Below are 24690 nucleotides of genomic sequence, written 5' to 3'. Positions count from 1 at the left end.
AAAACACAGCGAGTTGGCACAGTAGGGGGCACAGGTGGTGCATCTGTGAGTCAACTCATCTCAGTGAGTCAACCCGTAGCACCTAGGTCTGTCCCGTGGCCTGCCAGAAACCCAGACTCACGCAAAGCACCACAGACTCACTCAGAGAGAGACCCATAGACTCACTCACACAGAGACCCATAGACTCACACAGAGACCCACAGACTCACTCACACAGAGACCCACAGACTCACTCACACAGAGACCCACAGACTCACTCACACAGAGACCCACAGACTCACTCACACAGAGACCCACAGACTCACTCACACAGAGACCCACACACTCACTCACACAGACACCCACAGACTCACCACACAGAGATCCACAGACTCACTCACACAGAGACCCACAGACTCACTCACACAGAGACCCACAGACTCACTCACACAGAGACCCACAGACTCACTCACACAGAGACCCACAGACTCACTCACACAAAGACCCACAGACTCACACAGAGACCCACACACTCACTCACACAGAGACCCACATACTCACTCACACAGAGACCCACAGACTCACTCATAGAGACCCACACACTCACACAGAGACCCACAGACTCACTCACACAGAGACCCACAGACTCACACAGAGACCCACACACTCACACAGAGACCCACAGACTCACTCACACAGAGACCCACAGACTCACTCATAGAGACCCACATACAGAGACCCACACACAGAGACCCACACACAGACCCACACACAGAGACACACACACACAGACCCACACACTCACACAGAGACTCACAGACTCACTCACACAGAGACCCACAGACTCACTCACACAGAGACCCACAGACTCACTCACACAGAGACCCACAGACTCACTCACCACACAGAGACCCACAGACTCACCACACAGAGACCCACAGACTCACTCACACAGAGACCCACAGACTCACTCACACAGAGACCCACAGACTCACTCACACAGAGACCCACAGACTCACTCACCACACAGAGACCCACAGACTCACTCACACAGAGACCCACAGACTCACTCACACAGAGACCCACAGACTCACTCACACAGAGACCCACAGACTCACTCACACAGAGACCCACAGACTCACTCACCACACAGAGACTCACAGACTCACTCACACAGAGACCCACAGACTCACTCACACAGAGACCCACAGACTCACTCACACAGAGACCCACAGACTCACTCACCACACAGAGACCCACAGACTCACCACACAGAGACCCACAGACTCACTCACACAGAGACCCATAGACTCACACAGAGACTCACAGACTCACTCACACAAAGACCCACAAACTCACTCACACGGAGACCCACAGACTCACTCACACAGAGACCCACAGACTCACTCACACAGAGACCCACAGACTCACTCACCACACAGAGACCCACAGACTCACCACACAGAGACCCACAGACTCACTCACACAGAGACCCACAGACTCACACAGAGACTCACAGACTCACTCACACAGAGACCCACAGACTCACACAGACACCCACAGACTCACACAGAGACCCACACACTCACTCACACAGACACCCACAGACTCACACAGAGACCCACACACTCACTCACACAGAGACCCACAGACTCACACAGAGACCCACAGACTCACACAGAGACCCACACACTCACTCACACAGAGACCCACAGACTCACTCACACAGAGACCCACACACTCACTCACACAGAGACCCACAGACTCACACAGACACCCACACACTCACACAGAGACCCACAGACTCACACAGAGACCCACACACTCACTCACACAGAGACCCACACACTCACACAGAGACCCACACACTCACACAGAGACCCACAGACTCACCACACAGAGACCCACAGACTCACACAGACACCCACACACTCACACAGACTCACACAGAGACCCACACACTCACACAGAGACCCACAGACTCACCACACAGAGACCCACAGACTCACACAGACACCCACACACTCACACAGACTCACACAGAGACCCACACACTCACACAGAGACCCACAGACTCACCACACAGAGACCCACAGACTCACACAGACACCCACACACTCACACAGACTCACACAGAGACCCACACACTCACACAGACACCCACACACTCACACAGAGACCCACACACACATAAAGCTATGAGGCCCGGCACTGTGGCACACGAGGGGGTGGGTGGGTGGCCAGCTACACCAGGTACTCCTTTGAGTCTGAGTCGACCTAGGGGAGGCCCGGGACACCGGTTCAGATGATCGCTGTCACTGGCGCAAACCACTGCCCCACCACTCCCCCTACAAAGACAAAGCTCCCCCGTGTAGCCTCTAGCAGGCTGTAGGGGCAAGTGCTTTCAGTAGCGAGTAGCAGCACCTACACACAGACAAAGGTCCCCCGTGTAGCCTCTAACAGGCTGTAGGGGCAAGTGCTGTCAGTAGCGAGTAGTAGCAGCACCTACACACAGACACAGACAAAGGTCCCCCGTGTAGCCTCTAACAGGCTGTAGGGGCAAGTGCTGTCAGTAGCGAGTAGTAGCAGCACTTACACAGACAAAGCTCCCCCGTGTAGCCTCTAGCAGGCTGTAGGGGCAAGTGCTGTCAGTAGCGAGTAGTAGCAGCACTTACACAGACAAAGCTCCCCCGTGTAGCCTCTAACAGGCTGTAGGGGCAAGTGCTGTCAGTAGCGAGTAGTAGCAGCACTTACACACACAGACAAAGCTCCCCCGTGTAGCCTCTAGCAGGCTGTAGGGGCAAGTGCTGTTAGTAGCGAGTAGTAGCAGCACCTACACACAGACAAAGCTCCTCCGTGTAGCCTCTAGCAGGCTGTAGGGGCAAGTGCTGGCGACGAAATCCGTCGCCAGGGGCAACGGCCTCGGAAGCCGTCGCCAGGGGCAACGGGCACACCTGGCGTCGCCAGGGGGGCAACGGTCTCGAAATCTGTCGCCAGGGGCAACGGCCTCGGCAGCCGTCGCCAGGAGCAACGGACACACTTGGCGTCGCCAGGGGCAACGGCCTCAGAAGCCGTCACTCGGGAGCAACGGCCTCGCCTGGCGTTGCCAAGCAACGGCGTCGCCCAGCAACGACGGCGCCTGCCGTTGCCTAGCGACCGCCAAACAACGGCCGTGCGCCATTAGGCTTTTTGGAGCTTTTTGTCGGGAGCCGGCAAAAAATTTGAGACCGAGAATAAAATTCGCGAATTAACATATTTTAGTTGTTTGTTCGTTTGTTTCTTGTCGTTGACAAGATGTCGCTGAACCTCGACGACTACTTTCGGACGGCGTTCGCGGAGAAGCTGTCGATGTAAGCGTGCGATTGCGTGCCGCCGGCTCGGGCCTCAGGCCCTAGGCCTCAGGCCTCGGACTAGGCCCGTCAAGGCCTCGGCCCTAGGCCCCAAGCCTCGATCCCCCCCCCCCCCCCAAGGCATCGGCTCTAGGCCACGATCCCAGGCCTCGGCCTAGGCTCTAAGGCCTAGTAGGCTGCAGGCCTAGGCACTAATGCCTAGTAGGCCCCAGAGCCTAGGCTCTAAGGCCTAGTAGGCTCCAGGCCTCGATCATAGGCGCCAGGCCTAGGCTCTAAGGCCTAGTAGGCTGCAGGCCTAGGCTCTAAGGCCTAGTAGGCCCCGAGCCTCGGTCCCAGGCCTAGGCTCTAAGGCCTATGCACCAGGCCTAGGCTCTAAGACCTAGTAGGCCACAGGCCTAGGCTCTGAGGCCTAGTAGGCCACAGGCCTAGGCTCTGAGGCCTAGTAGGCTCCAGGCCTAGGCTCTAAGGCCTAGTAGGCCACAGGCCTAGGCTCGAATGCCTAGTAGGCTCCAGGCCTAGGCTCCAGGCCTATGCACTAAGGCCTAGTAGGCTCCCGGCCTAGGCGTCAGGCCTAGGCGCCAGGCCTAGGCTCTAAGGCCTAGTAGGCCCCAGGCTTCACCCCCCCCCTCTCCCCCCCTCGGTCGTTAGCAGAGGCGGTGTTGGGAGGGAGCTTAACGCGCTTATAAGATAAAAACTTAACATTAAGTACAATGTACTTGCCTACTGCGAATAACGATGAGGGAAATAACTTCTCTGTAGCATCGCTCGTCAATGTGTTATCCTTATCATCATTACTATTGTACGGATTTACACATTTTTAATGAGGGGGTGTTGCCAATGGGTGCTTTGTTATGAACGTGATAAAAAAAAATAATAATCTCTTTTACAGAGCGGCCACTTAAATCTGTGCAGTGACGACGCAGAACTGTTGTGTTCTTCGTGAACGTATCTGTGTGTGTCTGTGTGTGTGTCTGTGTGTGAGTGTCTGTGGGTGTGTGAGTGTGTCTGTGGGTGTGTGAGTGTCTGTGTGAGTGTCTGTGTGTGAGTGTGTCTGTGGGTGTATGAGTGTCTGTGTGTGAGTGTGTCTGTGGGTGTGTGAGTGTCTGTGTGTGAGTGTGTCTGTGGGTGTGTGAGTGTCTGTGTGAGTGTCTGTGTGTGAGTGTGTCTGTGTGTGAGTGTGTCTGTGGGTGTGTGAGTGTCTGTGTGTGAGTGTGTCTGTGGGTGTGTGAGTGTGTCTGTGGGTGTGTGAGTGTCTGTGTGAGTGGCTGTGTGTGAGTGTGTGAGTGTCTGTGTGAGTGTCTGTGTGTGAGTGTGTCTGTGGGTGTGTGAGTGTGTCTGTGGGTGTGTGAGTGTCTGTGTGTGAGTGTGTCTGTGGGTGTGTGAGTGTCTGTGTGAGTGTCTGTGTGTGAGTGTGTCTGTGTGTGAGTGTGTCTGTGGGTGTGTGAGTGTCTGTGTGAGTGGCTGTGTGTGAGTGTGTGAGTGTCTGTGTGAGTGTCTGTGTGTGAGTGTGTCTGTGGGTGTGTGAGTGTTTGTGTGTGAGTGTGTCTGTGGGTGTGTGAGTGTCTGTGTGTGAGTGTGTCTGTGGGTGTGTGAGTGTCTGTGTGAGTGTCTGTGTGTGTGTGAGTGTCTGTGTGTGAGTGTGTCTGTGGGTGTGTGAGTGTGTCTGTGTGTGAGTGTGTCTGTGGGTGTGTGAGTGTCTGTGTGAGTGTCTGTGTGTGAGTGTGTCTGTGGGTGTGTGAGTGTCTGTGTGAGTGTCTGTGGGTGTGTGAGTGTCTGTGTGAGTGTCTGTGTGTGTGTGAGTGTCTGTGTGTGAGTGTGTCTGTGTGTGAGTGTGTCTGTGGGTGTGTGAGTGTCTGTGTGAGTGTCTGTGTGTGAGTGTGTCTGTGGGTGTGTGAGTGTCTGTGTGAGTGTCTGTGTGTGAGTGTGTCTGTGGGTGTGTGAGTGTCTGTGTGTGAGTGTGTCTGTGGGTGTGTGAGTGTCTGTGTGAGTGTCTGTGTGTGAGTGTGTCTGTGGGTGTGTGAGTGTCTGTGTGTGAGTGTGTCTGTGGGTGTGTGAGTGTCTGTGTGAGTGTCTGTGTGTGAGTGTGTCTGTGGGTGTGTGAGTGTCTGTGGGTGTGTGAGTGTCTGTGTGAGTGTCTGTGTGTGAGTGAGTGTCTTTGTGGGTGTCTGTGTGTGTGTGAGTGTCTGTGTGGGTGTCTGTGTGTGTGAGTTTGTGCGTCTGTGTGTGTGTCTTTGTGTGAGTGTCTGTGTGTGTGTCTGTGTGGGTGTCTGTGTGAGTGTCTCTGTGTGAGTGTCTGTGTGTGAGTGTCTGTGTGGGTGTCTGTGTGTGAGTGTCTGTGTGAGTGTCTCTGTGTCGGTGTCTCTGTGTCGGTGTCTCTGTGTCGGTGTCTCTGTGTGTGTCTCTCTGTGTGTCTTTGTGTTGGTGTCTTTGTGTCGGTGTCTATGTGTGGGTGTCTCTGTGTGTCTATGTGTCTCTGTGTGGGTGTTTCTGTGTGAGTCTCTGTGTGTATGTCTACGTGAGGGTCTCTGTGGGTGTCTCTGGGTCTCTGTGGGTGTCTCTGCGTCTCTGTGGGTGTCTCTGGGTCTCTGTGTGTATGTCTGGGTGAGTGTCTCTGTGGGTGTATCTGGGTCTCTGTGTGTCTCTGGGTGAGGGTCTCTGTGGGTGTCTCTGTGTGTCTCTGTGGGTGTCTCTGAGTCTCTGTGGGTGTCTCTGGGTCTCTGTGGGTGTCTCTGCGTGTCTCTGTGCCTCTGTGGGTGTCTCTGCGTCTCTGGGTCTCTGTGTGAGTGTCTCTGTGTGTGTGTCTGTGTGGCTTTGTGTGTCTCTGTGTCTCTCTGAGTCTCTGGGTGTCTCTGTGTCTCTGTGGGTGTCTCTGTGTGTCTCTGAGTCTCTCTGTGTCTCTGTGTGTGTCTCTGAGTCTCTGTGTGTCTCTCTGTGTGTGTCTTTGTGTGTCTCTATATGTGTCTCTGTGTGTGTCTCTGCGTCTCTGTGTGTGTCTCTGTGTGTGTCTCTGTGTGTGTCTGTGTGAGTGTCTCTCTGAGTCTCTGTGTGTGTCTCTGTGTGTGTCTCTGTGTGTGTCTCTGTGTGTGTCTCTGTGTCTCTGTGTGTGTCTCTATGTGTGTCTCTGAGTCTCTCTGAGTCTCTCTGTGTGTCTCTGTGTCTGTGTGTCTCTGTGTGGGTGTTTCTGTGTGTCTCTCTGTGTCTGTGTGGGTGTTTCTGTGTGTCTCTCTGTGTCTCTGTGTGTGTCTCTATGGGTGTCTCTGTGTCTATGTGTCTCTATGGGTGTCTCTGTGTCTCTGTGTGTGTCTCTGTGTCTCTGTGTGTGTCTCTATGGGTGTCTCTGTGTCTCTGTGTGTATGTCTAGGTGAGGGTCTCTATGGGTGTCTCTGTGTCTATGTGTCTCTATGGGTGTCTCTGTGTCTCTGTGTGTGTCTCTGTGTCTCTGTGTGTGTCTCTATGGGTGTCTCTGTGTCTCTGTGTGTATGTCTAGGTGAGGGTCTCTATGGGTGTCTCTGTGTCTATGTGTCTCTATGGGTGTCTCTGTGTCTCTTTGTGTGTCTCTGTGTCTCTGTGTCTCTGTGTGTATGTCTAGGTGAGGGTCTCTATGGGTGTTTCTGTGTCTATGTGTCTCTATGGGTGTCTCTGTGTCTCTTTGTGTGTCTCTGTGTCTCTGTGTGTGTCTCTATGGGTGTCTCTGTGTCTCTGTGTGTATGTCTAGGTGAGGGTCTCTATGGGTATCTCTGTGTCTCTGTGTGTGTCTCTATGGGTGTCTCTGTGTCTATGTGTGTATGTCTAGGTGAGGGTCTCTATGGGTGTCTCTGTGTCTATGTGTCTCTATGGGTGTCTCTGTGTCTCTGTGTGTGTCTCTGTGTCTCTGTGTGTGTCTCTATGGGTGTCTCTGTGTCTCTGTGTGTATGTCTAGGTGAGGGTCTCTATGGGTGTCTCTGTGTGTGTGTCTGGGTGTCTCTGTGTCTCTGTGTGTGTCTCTATGGGTGTCTCTGTGTGTGTCTCTATGGGTGTCTCTGTGTCTCTGTGTGTATGTCTGGGTGAGGGTCTCTATGGGTGTCTATGTGTGTGTCTCTGTGTGTGTCTCTGTGTGTGTCTATGTGTGTATGTCTGGGTGAGGGTCTCTATGGGTGTCTCTGTGTCTATGTGTCTCTATGGGTGTCTCTGTGTCTATGTGTGTATGTCTGGGTGAGGGTCTCTATGGGTGTCTCTGTGTCTATGTGTCTCTATGGGTGTCTCTGTGCCTCTGTGGGTGTCTCTATGGGTGTCTCTGTGTCTCTCTGTGTGTCTCTGTGGGTGTCTCTATGTCTCAGTGTGTGTCTCTGTCTCTCTATGTGTCTCTCTCTGGGTGTCTTTGTGTCTCTATGTGTCTCTGTGTGTCTCTGTTTGTCTCTGTGTGTGTTTCTGTGTGGGTGTTTCTGTGTGTCTCTCTGTGTCTCTGTGTGTGTCTCTATGGGTGTCTCTGTGTCTCTGTGTCTCTGTGTGTGTCTCTATGGGTGTCTCTGTGTCTCTGTGTGTGTCTCTGTGTCTCTGTGTGTGTCTCTATGGGTGTCTCTGTGTCTCTGTGTGTATGTCTGGGTGAGGGTCTCTATGGGTGTCTCTGTGTCTATGTGTCTCTATGGGTGTCTCTGTGTCTCTGTGTGTGTCTCTGTGTCTCTGTGTGTGTCTCTGGGTGTCTCTGTGTCTCTGTGTGTATGTCTGGGTAAGGGTCTCTATGGGTGTCTCTGTGTCTCTGTGTGTGTCTCTATGGGTGTCTCTGTGTCTCTGTGTGTATGTCTGGGTGAGGGTCTCTATGGGTGTCTCTGTGTCTATGTGTCTCCATGGGTGTCTCTGTGTCTCTGTGTCTCTGTGTGTGTCTCTATGGGTGTCTCTGTGTCTCTGTGTGTGTCTCTGTGTCTATGTGTCTCTATGGGTGTCTCTGTGTCTCTGTGTGTGTCTCTATGGGTGTCTCTGTGTGTGTCTCTATGGGTGTCTCTGTGTCTATGTGTCTCTATGGGTGTCTCTGTGTCTCTGTGTGTGTCTCTATGGGTGTCTCTGTGTGTGTCTCTATGGGTGTCTCTGTGTCTATGTGTGTATGTCTGGGTGAGGGTCTCTATGGGTGTCTCTGTGTCTATGTGTCTCTATGGGTGTCTCTGTGTCTATGTGTCTCTATGGGTGTCTCTGTGTCTCTGTGTGTGTCTCTGTGTCTCTGTGTGTGTCTCTATGGGTGTCTCTGTGTCTCTGTGTGTATGTCTGGGTGAGGGTCTCTATGGGTGTCTCTGTGTCTCTGTGTCTCTGTGTGTGTCTCTGTGTCTCTGTGTCTCTATGGGTGTCTCTGTGTCTATGTGTGTATGTCTAGGTGAGGGTCTCTATGGGTGTCTCTGTGTCTATGTGTCTCTATGGGTGTCTCTGTGTCTCTGTGTGTGTCTCTGTGTCTCTGTGTGTGTCTCTATGGGTGTCTCTGTGTCTCTGTGTCTCTATGGGTGTCTCTGTGTCTATGTGTGTATGTCTAGGTGAGGGTCTCTATGGGTGTCTCTGTGTCTATGTGTCTCTATGGGTGTCTCTGTATCTCTGTGTGTGTCTCTGTGTCTCTGTGTGTGTCTCTATGGGTGTCTCTGTGTCTATGTGTCTCTATGGGTGTCTCTGTGTCTCTGTGTGTATGTCTGGGTGAGGGTCTCTATGGGTGTCTCTGTGTCTATGTGTCTCTATGGGTGTCTCTGTGTCTCTCTGTGTGTCTCTGTGGGTGTCTCTATGTCTCAGTGTGTGTCTCTGTCTCTCTATGTGTCTCTCTGTGGGTGTCTCTGTGTCTCTATGTGTCTCTGTGTTTCTGTGTGTCTCTCTGTGGGTGTCTCTCTGTGTGTGTCTCTGTGTGTCTCTGTGTGTGTCTCTCTGTGGGTGTCTCTCTGTGTGTGTCTCTGTGTGTCTCTGTGTGTGTCTCTCTGTGTGTGTCTCTCTGTGTGTGTCTCTCTGTGTGTGTCTCTCTGTGTGTCTCTCTGTGTGTGTCTCAGTGTGTGTCTCTGTGTCTCTGTGTGTGTCTCTGAGTCTCTGTGTGTCTCAGTGTGTGTCTCTGTCTCTCTATGTGTCTCTCTGTGTGTGTCTCAGTGTGTGTCTCTGTGTCTCTATGGGTGTCTGTGTGTGTCTCAGTGTGTGTCTCTGTGTCTCTATGGGTGTCTCTGTGTGTGTCTCTGTGGGTGTCTCTGTGTGTCTCTGTGTGTGTCTCTGTGTCTCTCTGTAGGTGTCTCTGTGTCTCTGTGTGTGTCTCTCTGTGGGTGTCTCTGTGTGTGTCTCTATGTGTGTCTCTGTGTGTGTGTCTCTGTCTCTCTATGTGTCTCTCTGTGTGTCTCTCTGTGTCTCTGTCTCTCTATGGGTGTCTCTGTGTGTCTCTGTGGGTGTCTCTGTGTCTCTGTGTGTGTCTCTCTGTGGGTGTCTCTGTGTGTGTCTCTATGTTTGTCTCTGTGTGTCTCTCTCTGTGGGTGTCTCTGTGTGTGTCTCTATGTGTGTCTCTGTGTGTGTCTCTGTCTCTCTATGTGTCTCTCTGTGGGTGTCTCTGTGTGTGTCTCTGTCTCTCTATGTGTCTCTCTGTGTGTCTCTCTGTGTCTCTGTCTCTCTATGGGTGTCTCTGTGTGTCTCTGTGGGTGTCTCTGTGGGTGTCTCTGTGTCTCTGTGTGTGTCTCTCTGTGGGTGTCTCTGTGTGTGTCTCTGTCTCTCTATGTGTCTCTCTGTGTGTCTCTCTGTGTCTCTGTTTCTCTATGGGTGTCTCTGTGTGTCTCTGTGGGTGTCTCTGTGTGTCTCTGTGTCTCTGTGTGTGTCTCTCTGTGGGTGTCTCTGTGTGTGTCTCTGTCTCTCTATGTGTCTCTCTATGTGTCTCTCTGTGTGTCTCTCTGTGTCTCTGTCTCTCTATGGGTGTCTCTGTGTGTCTCTGTGGGTGTCTCTGTGTGTGTCTCTGTCTCTCTGTGTCTCTCTGTGTGTCTCTCTGTGTCTCTGTGTCTCTATGTGTCTCTCTATGGGTGTCTCTGTGTGTCTCTGTGTGTGTGTCTGTGTAGCCGCATGCCCGAGCGAGGCCCCCACGTTAGTGGAGCCACGCGGCTCCTGCAGCTCAGACACGAGCAGAGCGCCGTGGAGCGTGCACTAAGCTCCACCAAGGAGGTGAACAACCTCACCCACTCGCTCACCCACTCACCCACTCATTCGCTCACACAGTCACCCACTCACTCACTCACCCACTCGCTCACCCACTCACCCACTCACCCACCCACTCGCTCACTCACTCAGCCATTCACTCACCCACTCACCCACCCACTCGCTCACTCACTCAGCCACTCACTCACCCACTCACCCACTCACTCGCTCACACAGTCACCCACTCACTCACTCAGCCGCTCGCTCAGCCACTCGCTCACCCACTCACCCACTCACTCGCTCACTCAGCCACTCGCTCACTCACTCACCCACTCACTCGCTCACTCAGTCACCCACTCACTCACTCAGCCACTCACTCACTCACTCACTCACCCACTCACTCGCTCACTCAGTCACCCACTCACTCACTCAGCCACTCACTCACTCACTCACCCACTCACTCAGCCACTCGCTCACTCACTCACCCACTCACTCGCTCACTCAGTCACCCACTCACTCACTCAGCCACTCACTCACTCACTCACCCACTCACTCGCTCACTCAGTCACCCACTCACTCACTCAGCCACTCACTCACTCACCCACTCACTCGCTCACTCAGCCACTCGCTCACTCACTCACCCACTCACTCGCTCACTCAGTCACCCACTCACTCACTCAGCCACTCACTCACTCACTCACCCACTCACTCGCTCACTCAGTCACCCACTCACTCACTCAGCCACTCACTCACTCACTCACCCACTCACTCGCTCACTCAGCCACTCACTCACTCACTCACCCACTCACTCGCTCACTCAGTCACCCACTCACTCACTCAGCCACTCACTCACTCACTCACCCACTCACTCGCTCACTCAGCCACTCGCTCACTCACTCACCCACTCACTCGCTCACTCAGTCACCCACTCACTCACTCAGCCACTCACTCACTCACTCACCCACTCACTCGCTCACTCAGTCACCCACTCACTCACTCAGCCACTCACTCACTCACTCACCCACTCACTCGCTCACTCAGCCACTCGCTCACTCACTCACCCACTCACTCGCTCACTCAGTCACCCACTCACTCACTCAGCCACTCACTCACTCACTCACCCACTCACTCGCTCACTCAGTCACCCACTCACTCACTCAGCCACTCACTCACTCACTCACCCACTCACTCGCTCACTCAGCCACTCGCTCACTCACTCACCCACTCACTCGCTCACTCAGTCACCCACTCACTCACTCAGCCACTCACTCACTCACTCACCCACTCACTCGCTCACTCAGTCACCCACTCACTCACTCAGCCACTCACTCACTCACTCACCCACTCACTCGCTCACTCAGCCACTCACTCACTCACTCACCCACTCACTCGCTCACTCAGTCACCCACTCACTCACTCAGCCATTCACTCACTCACTCACCCACTCACTCGCTCACTCAGCCACTCGCTCACTCACTCACCCACTCACTCGCTCACTCAGTCACCCACTCACTCACTCAGCCACTCACTCACTCACTCACCCACTCACTCGCTCACTCAGTCACCCACTCACTCACTCAGCCACTCACTCACTCACCCACTCACTCGCTCACTCAGCCACTCGCTCACTCACTCACCCACTCACTCGCTCACTCAGTCACCCACTCACTCACTCAGCCACTCACTCACTCACCCACTCACTCGCTCACTCAGTCACCCACTCACTCACTCAGCCACTCACTCACTCACTCACCCACTCACTCGCTCACTCAGCCACTCGCTCACTCACTCACCCACTCACTCGCTCACTCAGTCACCCACTCACTCACTCAGCCACTCACTCACTCACCCACTCACTCACTCACTCAAAGTGGAGCGAGCACTCAGCTCCACTAAGGAGGTGAGCAACCTCACCCACTCACTCACTCACCCACTCACTCGCTCACTCACTCAGCCACTCACTCACCCACTCACCCACCCACTCACTCACTCACTCACACAGTCACCCACTCACTCACTCACACAGTCACCCACTCACTCACTCACCCACTCGCTCACCCACTCACCCACTCACCCACCCACTCACCCACTCGCTCACTCACTCAGCCACTCACTCACCCACTCACCCACTCACTCACTCACACAGTCACCCACTCACTCACTCAGCCGCTCACTCACCCACTCACCCACTCGCTCACCCACTCACCCACTCACCCACCCACTCACCCACTCGCTCACTCACTCACCCACTCGCTCACCCACTCACCCACTCACTCGCTCACTCACTCAGCCACTCACTCACCCACTCACCCACTCACTCACTCACTCACTCACACACCCACTCACCCACTCACTCACTCACACAGTCACCCACTCACTCACTCAGCCGCTCGCTCAGCCACTCACTCAGCCACTCACTCACTCAGCCACTCAGCCGCTCGCTCAGCCACTCACTCACCCACTCACTCAGCCACTCACTCACTCAGCCACTCACCCACTCACTCACCCACTCACTCACCCACTCACTCAGCCACTCACTCATTCAGCCACTCACCCGCTCGCTCAGCCACTCACTCACCCACTCACTCAGCCACTCACTCACTCAGCCACTCACCCACTCACTCACCCACTCACTCACCCACTCACTCAGCCACTCACTCACTCAGCCACTCACCCGCTCGCTCAGCCACTCACTCACCCACTCACTCAGCCACTCACTCACTCAGCCACTCACCCACTCACTCACCCACTCACTCACCCACTCACTCAGCCACTCACTCACTCAGCCACTCACCCGCTCGCTCAGCCACTCACTCACCCACTCGCTCACTCAGCTACTCAGTCACTCACCCGCTCGCTCACCCACTCAGCCACTCGCTCACCCACTCAGCCACTCACCCACTCACTCACCCACTCACTCACCCACTCACTCAGCCACTCACTCATTCAGCCACTCACCCGCTCGCTCAGCCACTCACTCACCCACTCACTCAGCCACTCACTCACTCAGCCACTCACCCACTCACTCACCCACTCACTCACCCACTCACTCAGCCACTCACTCACTCAGCCACTCACCCGCTCGCTCAGCCACTCACTCACCCACTCGCTCACTCAGCTACTCAGTCACTCACCCGCTCGCTCACCCACTCAGCCACTCGCTCACCCACTCAGCCACTCACCACTCACTCACTCACTGACTCACCCACACAGTGAAGCGAGCACTCAGCTCCACCAAGGAGGCGAGCAGCCTCACCCACTCACCCACCCACTCACTCACTCACTCACCCACTCGCTCGCCCACTCGCTCACCCACTCACTCAGCCACCCGCTTGCTCAGCCACCCACTCACCCGCTCGCTCAGCTACTCGCTCACCCACTCACCCACTCACTCACCCACTCGCTCACCCACTCACCCACTCGCTCACCCACCCGCTCGCTCAGCCACTCACTCACCCGCTCGCTCACCCACCCGCTCGCTCAGCCACTCACTCAGCCACTCACTCAGTCACTCAGCCACTCACCCACTCACCCACTCACCCACTCGCTCAGCCACTCGCTCACCCACCCGCTCGCTCAGCCACTCACTCACCCGCTCGCTCACCCACCCGCTCGCTCAGCCACTCACTCAGTCACCCACTCACTCACTCAGCCACTCACTCACTCACTCACCCACTCACTCGCTCACTCAGCCACTCACTCACTCACTCACCCACTCACTCGCTCACTCAGTCACCCACTCACTCACTCAGCCACTCACTCACTCACTCACCCACTCACTCGCTCACTCAGCCACTCGCTCACTCACTCACCCACTCACTCGCTCACTCAGTCACCCACTCACTCACTCAGCCACTCACTCACTCACTCACCCACTCACTCGCTCACTCAGTCACCCACTCACTCAGCCACTCACTCACTCACTCACCCACTCACTCGCTCACTCAGCCACTCGCTCACTCACTCACCCACTCACTCGCTCACTCAGTCACCCACTCACTCACTCAGCCACTCACTCACTCACTCACCCACTCACTCGCTCACTCAGTCACCCACTCACTCACTCAGCCACTCACTCACTCACTCACCCACTCACTCGCTCACTCAGCCACTCGCTCACTCACTCACCCACTCACTCGCTCACTCAGTCACCCACTCACTCACTCAGCCACTCACTCACTCACTCACCCACTCACTCGCTCACTCAGTCACCCACTCACTCACTCAGCCACTCACTCACTCACTCACCCACTCACTCGCTCACTCAGCCACTCACTCACTCACTCACCCACTCACTCGCTCACTCAGTCACCCACTCACTCACTCAGCCATTCACTCACTCACTCACCCACTCACTCGCTCACTCAGCCACTCGCTCACTCACTCACCCACTCACTCGCTCACTCAGTCACCCACTCACTCACTCAGCCACTCACTCACTCACTCACCCACTCACTCGCTCACTCAGTCACCCACTCACTCACTCAGCCACTCACTCACTCACCCACTCACTCGCTCACTCAGCCACTCGCTCACTCACTCAGCCACTCACTCGCTCACTCAGTCACCCACTCACTCACTCAGCCACTCACTCACTCACTCACTCACCCACTCACTCGCTCACTCAGTCACCCACTCACTCACTCAGCCACTCACTCACTCACTCACCCACTCACTCGCTCACTCAGCCACTCGCTCACTCACTCACCCACTCACTCGCTCACTCAGTCACCCACTCACTCACTCACCCACTCGCTCACCCACTCACCCACTCGCTCACCCACCCGCTCGCTCAGCCACTCACTCACCCGCTCGCTCACCCACCCGCTCGCTCAGCCACTCACTCAGCCACTCACTCAGTCACTCAGCCACTCACCCACTCACCCACTCACCCACTCGCTCAGCCACTCGCTCACCCACCCGCTCGCTCAGCCACTCACTCACCCGCTCGCTCACCCACCCGCTCGCTCAGCCACTCACTCAGTCACCCACTCACTCACTCAGCCACTCACTCACTCACTCACCCACTCACTCGCTCACTCAGCCACTCACTCACTCACTCACCCACTCACTCGCTCACTCAGTCACCCACTCACTCACTCAGCCACTCACTCACTCACTCACCCACTCACTCGCTCACTCAGCCACTCGCTCACTCACTCACCCACTCACTCGCTCACTCAGTCACCCACTCACTCACTCAGCCACTCACTCACTCACTCACCCACTCACTCGCTCACTCAGTCACCCACTCACTCACTCAGCCACTCACTCACTCACTCACCCACTCACTCGCTCACTCAGCCACTCGCTCACTCACTCACCCACTCACTCGCTCACTCAGTCACCCACTCACTCACTCAGCCACTCACTCACTCACTCACCCACTCACTCGCTCACTCAGTCACCCACTCACTCACTCAGCCACTCACTCACTCACCCACTCACTCGCTCACTCAGCCACTCGCTCACTCACTCACCCACTCACTCGCTCACTCAGTCACCCACTCACTCACTCAGCCACTCACTCACTCACTCACCCACTCACTCGCTCACTCAGTCACCCACTCACTCACTCAGCCACTCACTCACTCACTCACCCACTCACTCGCTCACTCAGCCACTCACTCACTCACTCACCCACTCACTCGCTCACTCAGTCACCCACTCACTCACTCAGCCATTCACTCACTCACTCACCCACTCACTCGCTCACTCAGCCACTCGCTCACTCACTCACCCACTCACTCGCTCACTCAGTCACCCACTCACTCACTCAGCCACTCACTCACTCACTCACCCACTCACTCGCTCACTCAGTCACCCACTCACTCACTCAGCCACTCACTCACTCACCCACTCACTCGCTCACTCAGCCACTCGCTCACTCACTCAGCCACTCACTCGCTCACTCAGTCACCCACTCACTCACTCAGCCACTCACTCACTCACTCACCCACTCACTCGCTCACTCAGTCACCCACTCACTCACTCAGCCACTCACTCACTCACTCACTCACCCACTCACTCGCTCACTCAGCCACTCGCTCACTCACTCACCCACTCACTCGCTCACTCAGTCACCCACTCACTCACTCAGCCACTCACTCACTCACTCACCCACTCACTCACTCACCCACTCACTCACTCACTCAAAGTGGAGCGAGCACTCAGCTCCACTAAGGAGGTGAGCAACCTCACCCACTCACTCACTCACCCACTCACTCGCTCACTCACTCAGCCACTCACTCACCCACTCACCCACCCACTCACTCACTCACTCACACAGTCACCCACTCACTCACTCACACAGTCACCCACTCACTCACTCACCCACTCGCTCACCCACTCACCCACTCACCCACCCACTCACCCACTCGCTCACTCACTCAGCCACTCACTCACCCACTCACCCACTCACTCACTCACACAGTCACCCACTCACTCACTCAGCCGCTCACTCACCCACTCACCCACTCGCTCACCCACTCACCCACTCACCCACCCACTCACCCACTCGCTCACTCACTCACCCACTCGCTCACCCACTCACCCACTCACTCGCTCACTCACTCAGCCACTCACTCACCCACTCACCCACTCACTCACTCACTCACACACCCACTCACCCACTCACTCACTCACACAGTCACCCACTCACTCACTCAGCCGCTCGCTCAGCCACTCACTCAGCCACTCACTCACTCAGCCACTCAGCCGCTCGCTCAGCCACTCACTCACCCACTCACTCAGCCACTCACTCACTCAGCCACTCACCCACTCACTCACCCACTCACTCACCCACTCACTCAGCCACTCACTCATTCAGCCACTCACCCGCTCGCTCAGCCACTCACTCACCCACTCACTCAGCCACTCACTCACTCAGCCACTCACCCACTCACTCACCCACTCACTCACCCACTCACTCAGCCACTCACTCACTCAGCCACTCACCCGCTCGCTCAGCCACTCACTCACCCACTCACTCAGCCACTCACTCACTCAGCCACTCACCCACTCACTCACCCACTCACTCACCCACTCACTCAGCCACTCACTCACTCAGCCACTCACCCGCTCGCTCAGCCACTCACTCACCCACTCGCTCACTCAGCTACTCAGTCACTCACCCGCTCGCTCACCCACTCAGCCACTCGCTCACCCACTCAGCCACTCACCCACTCACTCACCCACTCACTCACCCACTCACTCAGCCACTCACTCATTCAGCCACTCACCCGCTCGCTCAGCCACTCACTCACCCACTCACTCAGCCACTCACTCACTCAGCCACTCACCCACTCACTCACCCACTCACTCACCCACTCACTCAGCCACTCACTCACTCAGCCACTCACCCGCTCGCTCAGCCACTCACTCACCCACTCGCTCACTCAGCTACTCAGTCACTCACCCGCTCGCTCACCCACTCAGCCACTCGCTCACCCACTCAGCCACTCACCACTCACTCACTCACTGACTCACCCACACAGTGAAGCGAGCACTCAGCTCCACCAAGGAGGCGAGCAGCCTCACCCACTCACCCACCCACTCACTCACTCACTCACTCACTCACCCACTCGCTCGCCCACTCGCTCACCCACTCACTCAGCCACCCGCTTGCTCAGCCACCCACTCACCCGCTCGCTCAGCTACTCGCTCACCCACTCACCCACTCACTCACCCACTCGCTCACCCACTCACCCACTCGCTCACCCACCCGCTCGCTCAGCCACTCACTCACCCGCTCGCTCACCCACCCGCTCGCTCAGCCACTCACTCAGCCACTCACTCAGTCACTCAGCCACTCACCCACTCACCCACTCACCCACTCGCTCAGCCACTCGCTCACCCACTCAGCCACTCACTCAGCCACTCACTCAGCCACTCGCCCACTCACCCACTCGCTCAGCCACTCACTCACTCAGCCACTCACTCACTCAGCCACTCACTCAGTCACTCAGCCACTCACCCACTCACCCACTCACTCACTCACTCAGCCACTCACTCACTCAGCCACTCACTCACTCACTCAGCCACTCACTCAGCCACTCGCCCACTCAGCCACTCAGCCACTCACTCACTCACTCAGCCACTCACCCACTCACTCACTCAGCCACTCACTCAGCCACTCACTCACTCATTCTCTCAGCCACTCACTCACTCGCTCGCTCACTCACTCACTCACCCACTCACTCACCCACTCAGACACTCACTCAAACACTCGCTCACTCACTGACTCACCCACTCGCTCACTCACTCACTCAGCCACTCACCCACTCACTCATCCACTCACCCACTCACTCACTCACTCACCCGCTCACTCGCTCACTCACTCACTCACCCACTCGCTCACTCACCCGCTCGCTCACTTACTCACTCACTCACTCACCCACCCACTTGCCCTCCCACTCACTGACTCGCCCACTCGCTCACTCACCCACTCACTCACTCACCCACTCACTCACTCGCTCACTCACCCACTCACTCACTCACCCACTCACTCACTCACTCGCTCACCCACTCACTCACTCGCTCGCCCACTCACTCACCCGCTCGCTCACCCACTCACTCACTCGCTCACCCACTCACTCGCTCACTCACTCACTCACCCACTCGCTCACTCACTCACTCACCCACTCACTCACTCGCTCACTCACTCACTCACCCACTCACTCACTCACCCACTCACTCACCCACTCACTCACTCACTCACTCACTCGCTCACTCACCCACTCACTCACTCACCCACTCACTCACCCACTCGCTCACCCACTCACTCACTCGCTCGCCCACTCACTCACCCGCTCGCTTACCCACTCACTCACTCGCTCACTCACTCACCCACTCACTCACTCACCCACTCGCTCACTCACTCACCCACTCACTCACTCGCTCACTCACTCACTCACCCACTCGCTCACCCACTCACTCACTCGCTCACCCACTCACTCACTCACTCACTCACCCACTCGCTCACTCGCTCACCCACTCACTCACTCGCTCGCCCACTCACTCACCCACTCACTCACCCACTCACTCACCCACTCGCTCACCCACTCACTCACTCACCCACCCACTCACCCACTCACTCACCCACTCACTCACTCGCTCACCCACTCACTCACTCGCTCACCCACTCACTCACTCGCTCGCCCACTCACCCACTCACTCACTCACCCACTCGCTCACTCACTCACCCACTCACTCACTCGCTCACTCACTCACTCACCCACTCACTCACTCACCCACTCACTCACTCACCCACTCACTCACCCACTCACTCACTCACTCGCTCACTCACTCACCCACTCACTCACTCGCTCACTCACTCACCCACTCGCTCACCCACTCACTCACTCGCTCGCCCACTCACTCACCCACTCACTCACCCACTCACTCACCCACTCGCTCACCCACTCACTCACTCACCCACCCACTCACCCACTCACTCACCCACTCACTCACTCGCTCACCCACTCACTCACTCGCTCACCCACTCACTCACTCGCTCGCCCACTCACCCACTCACTCACTCACCCACTCGCTCACTCACTCACTCACTCACCCACTCACTCGCTCACTCACTCACTCACCCACTCACTCACTCACTCACCCACTCACTCACTCACTCACTCGCTCACTCACCCACTCACTCACTCACCCACTCACTCACCCACTCGCTCACCCACTCACTCACTCGCTCGCCCACTCACTCACCCGCTCGCTTACCCACTCACTCACTCGCTCACCCACTCACTCACTCGCTCGCCCACTCACCCACTCACTCACTCACCCACTCGCTCACTCACTCACTCACCCACTCACTCACTCACTCGCTCACTCACTCACTCACCCACTCGCTCACCCACTCACTCACTCGCTCGCCCACTCACTCACTCACTCGCTCACTCACTCACTCACCCACTCGCTCACCCACTCACTCACTCGCTCGCCCACTCACTCACCCACTCACTCACCCAGTCACTCACCCGCTCACTCGCTCACTCACTCATAATAGCACTTACAGCACTGTGTGCGTGCGTGTGTTTGCTACCTGGTGATCGACGTAAGAGCACTTGCCCCCTCACAGCACTGTGTGTGCGCGTGTGGGCTACCTGGGGGACCTTTGCCTGCCGTGTCAGGAGTTCCACATGCAGAGGGAGAGTTTGCAGCAGAGGCAGGAGGAGCTGTCCCACAAAGAGGCGCAACTCAAGGACTCACTGCTCAAGTTTGACCGCTTCCTCAAGGTTAACGCCACTCACACGGCCACTCACACGTCCGCTGTGAAGATGACACTGAAGCTGACACAGCCACTCACACAGCTACTCACACGGCCACTCACACGTCCGCTGTGAAGATGACACTGAAGCTGACACAGCCACTGACACGGCCACTGACACGGCCACTGTGAAGATGACACTGAAGCTGACACAGCCACTCACACGGCCACTCACACGGCCACTCACACGGCCATTGACACAGCCACTCACACGGCCACTTTGAAGATGACACTGAAGCTGACACAGCCACTGACACGGCCACTGTGAAGATGACACTGAAGCTGACACAGCCACTCACACAGCCACTCACACGGCCACTCACACGGCCGCTGTGAAGATGACACTGAAGCTGACACAGCCACTCACACGGCCACTGACACAGCCACTGACACGGCCATTGACACAGCCACTGTGAAGATGACACTGAAGCTGACACAGCCACTCACACGGCCACTCACACGGCCATTGACACGGCCACTCACACGGCCGCTGTGAAGATGACACTGAAGCTGACACAGCCACTGACACAGCCACTGACACGGCCATTGACACGGCCACTCACACGGCCATTGACACAGCCACTCACACGGCCATTCACACGGCCACTCACACGGCCGCTGTGAAGATGACACTGAAGCTGACACAGCCACTGACACGGCCACTCACACGGCCACTCACACGGCCACTCACACGGCCACTCACACAGCCACTCACACAGCCACTCACACGGCCACTTTGAAGATGACACTGAAGCTGACACAGCCACTGACACAGCCACTCACACGGCCACTCACACGGCCACTCACACGGCCATTGACACAGCCACTCACACGGCCGCTGTGAAGATGACACTGAAGCTGACACAGCCACTGACACAGCCACTGACACGGCCACTGTGAAGATGACACTGAAGCTGACACAGCCACTCACACAGCCACTCACACGGCCACTCACACGGCCGCTGTGAAGATGACACTGAAGCTGACACAGCCACTGACACAGCCACTGACACAGCCACTGACACGGCCACTCACACGGCCACTCACACGGCCACTCACACGGCCGCTGTGAAGATGACACTGAAGCTGACACAGCCACTGACACAGCCACTGACACGGCCACTGTGAAGATGACACTGAAGCTGACACAGCCACTCACACAGCCACTCACACGGCCACTCACACGGCCGCTGTGAAGATGACACTGAAGCTGACACAGCCACTGACACGGCCACTGACACGGCCATTGACACAGCCACTCACACGGCCACTCACACGGCCACTCATACGGCCACTGTGAAGATGACACTGAAGCTGACACAGCCACTGACACAGCCACTCACACGGCCACTCACACGGCCACTCACACGGCCACTCACACAGCCACTCACACAGCCACTCACACGGCCACTTTGAAGATGACACTGAAGCTGACACAGCCACTGACACAGCCACTCACACGGCCACTCACACGGCCACTCACACGGCCATTGACACAGCCACTCACACGGCCGCTGTGAAGATGACACTGAAGCTGACACAGCCACTGACACAGCCACTGACACGGCCACTGTGAAGATGACACTGAAGCTGACACAGCCACTCACACAGCCACTCACACGGCCACTCACACGGCCGCTGTGAAGATGACACTGAAGCTGACACAGCCACTGACACAGCCACTGACACAGCCACTGACACGGCCACTCACACGGCCACTCACACGGCCACTCACACGGCCGCTGTGAAGATGACACTGAAGCTGACACAGCCACTGACACAGCCACTGACACGGCCACTGTGAAGATGACACTGAAGCTGACACAGCCACTCACACAGCCACTCACACGGCCACTCACACGGCCGCTGTGAAGATGACACTGAAGCTGACACAGCCACTGACACGGCCACTGACACGGCCATTGACACAGCCACTCACACGGCCACTCACACGGCCACTCACACGGCCACTGTGAAGATGACACTGAAGCTGACACAGCCACTCACACGGCCACTCACACGGCCACTGTGAAGATGACACTGAAGCTGACACAGCCACTCACACGGCCACTCACACGGCCACTGTGAAGATGACACTGAAGCTGACACAGCCACTCACACGGCCACTCACACGGCCGCTGTGAAGATGACACTGAAGCTGACACAGCCACTCACACAGCCACTCACACGGCCACTCACACGGCCGCTGTGAAGATGACACTGAAGCTGACACAGCCACTCACACGGCCACTCACACGGCCACTCACACGGCCGCTGTGAAGATGACACTGAAGCTGACACAGCCACTCACACAGCCACTCACACGGCCACTCACACGGCCGCTGTGAAGATGACACTGAAGCTGACACAGCCACTGACACAGCCACTCACACGGCCACTCACACGGCCGCTGTGAAGATGACACTGAAGCTGACACAGCCACTCACACGGCCACTCACACGGCCACTGTGAAGATGACACTGAAGCTGACACAGCCACTCACACGGCCACTCACACGGCCACTGTGAAGATGACACTGAAGCTGACACAGCCACTCACACGGCCACTCACACGGCCGCTGTGAAGATGACACTGAAGCTGACACAGCCACTCACACAGCCACTCACACGGCCACTCACACGGCCGCTGTGAAGATGACACTGAAGCTGACACAGCCACTCACACGGCCACTCACACGGCCACTCACACGGCCACTGTGAAGATGACACTGAAGCTGACACAGCCACTCACACAGCCACTCACACGGCCACTCACACGGCCGCTGTGAAGATGACACTGAAGCTGACACAGCCACTGACACAGCCACTGACACAGCCACTGACACGGCCACTCACACAGCCACTGACACAGCCACTGACACAGCCACTGACACAGCCACTGACACGGCCACTCACACAGCCACTGACACAGCCACTGATACAGCCACTGACACAGCCGCTGACACAGCCACTGACACAGCCACTGACACAGCCACTGACACAGCCACTGACACAGCCACTGACACGGCCACTCACACGGCCACTGACACGGCCACTGACACAGCCACTGACACAGCCACTGACACAGCCACTGACACGGCCACTCACACGGCCACTGACACGGCCACTGACACAGCCACTGACACGGCCACTGACACAGCCACTGACACAGCCACTGACACGGCCACTCACACGGCCACTGACACAGCCACTGACACAGCCACTCACACGGCCACTCACACAGCCACTGTGAAGCTGACACGGCCACTGACACGGCCACTGTGAAGATGACACTGAAGCTGACACAGCCACTGACACAGCCACTGACACGGCCACTCACACAGCCACTCACACGGCCACTCACACGGCCACTCACACGGCCACTGTGAAGATGACACTGAAGCTGACACAGCCACTGACACAGCCACTGACACGGCTACTCACACAGCCACTCACACGGCCACTCACACGGCCACTCACACGGCCACTGTGAAGATGACACTGAAGCTGACACAGCCACTGACACAGCCACTGACACGGCCACTCACACAGCCACTCACACGGCCACTCACACGGCCACTCACACGGCCACTCACACGGCCACTGTGAAGATGACACTGAAGCTGACACAGCCACTGACACAGCCACTGACACGGCCACTCACACAGCCACTCACACGGCCACTCACATGGCCACTCACACGGCCACTGTGAAGATGACACTGAAGCTGACACAGCCACTGACACAGCCACTGACACGGCCACTCACACAGCCACTCACACGGCCACTCACACGGCCACTCACACGGCCACTGTGAAGATGACACTGAAGCTGACACAGCCACTGACACAGCCACTGACACGGCTACTCACACAGCCACTCACACGGCCACTCACACGGCCACTCACACGGCCACTGTGAAGATGACACTGAAGCTGACACAGCCACTGACACAGCCACTGTCACGGCCACTCAC

The 24690-nt window shown here is 56.5% G+C and overlaps 1 protein-coding gene across 1 annotated transcript in view; it reads left to right on the top strand.

The window, feature by feature from the left end:
• Positions 1 to 3069: 3069 nt before the first annotated feature.
• Positions 3070 to 24690, top strand: part of LOC144954859 (coiled-coil domain-containing protein 42 homolog) — a 33583-nt gene continuing 11962 nt past the window's right edge. The window contains exons 1-3 of the mRNA XM_078885256.1: positions 3070 to 3329; positions 10355 to 10457; positions 20579 to 20683. Of these exons, the coding sequence (XP_078741382.1) occupies positions 3274 to 3329; positions 10355 to 10457; positions 20579 to 20683 (264 nt within the window). The 5' untranslated portion in view covers positions 3070 to 3273. The remainder of the gene's footprint in view (positions 3330 to 10354; positions 10458 to 20578; positions 20684 to 24690) is intronic.

This window comes from Lampetra fluviatilis, unplaced genomic scaffold, assembly GCF_964198595.1.
Source record: "Lampetra fluviatilis unplaced genomic scaffold, kcLamFluv1.1 SCAFFOLD_517, whole genome shotgun sequence".
Lineage (NCBI taxonomy): Eukaryota > Metazoa > Chordata > Hyperoartia > Petromyzontiformes > Petromyzontidae > Lampetra > Lampetra fluviatilis.
The sequence above is the reverse complement of the archived record's forward strand: the minus strand, read 5'-3'. Positions and strand labels throughout refer to the sequence as shown.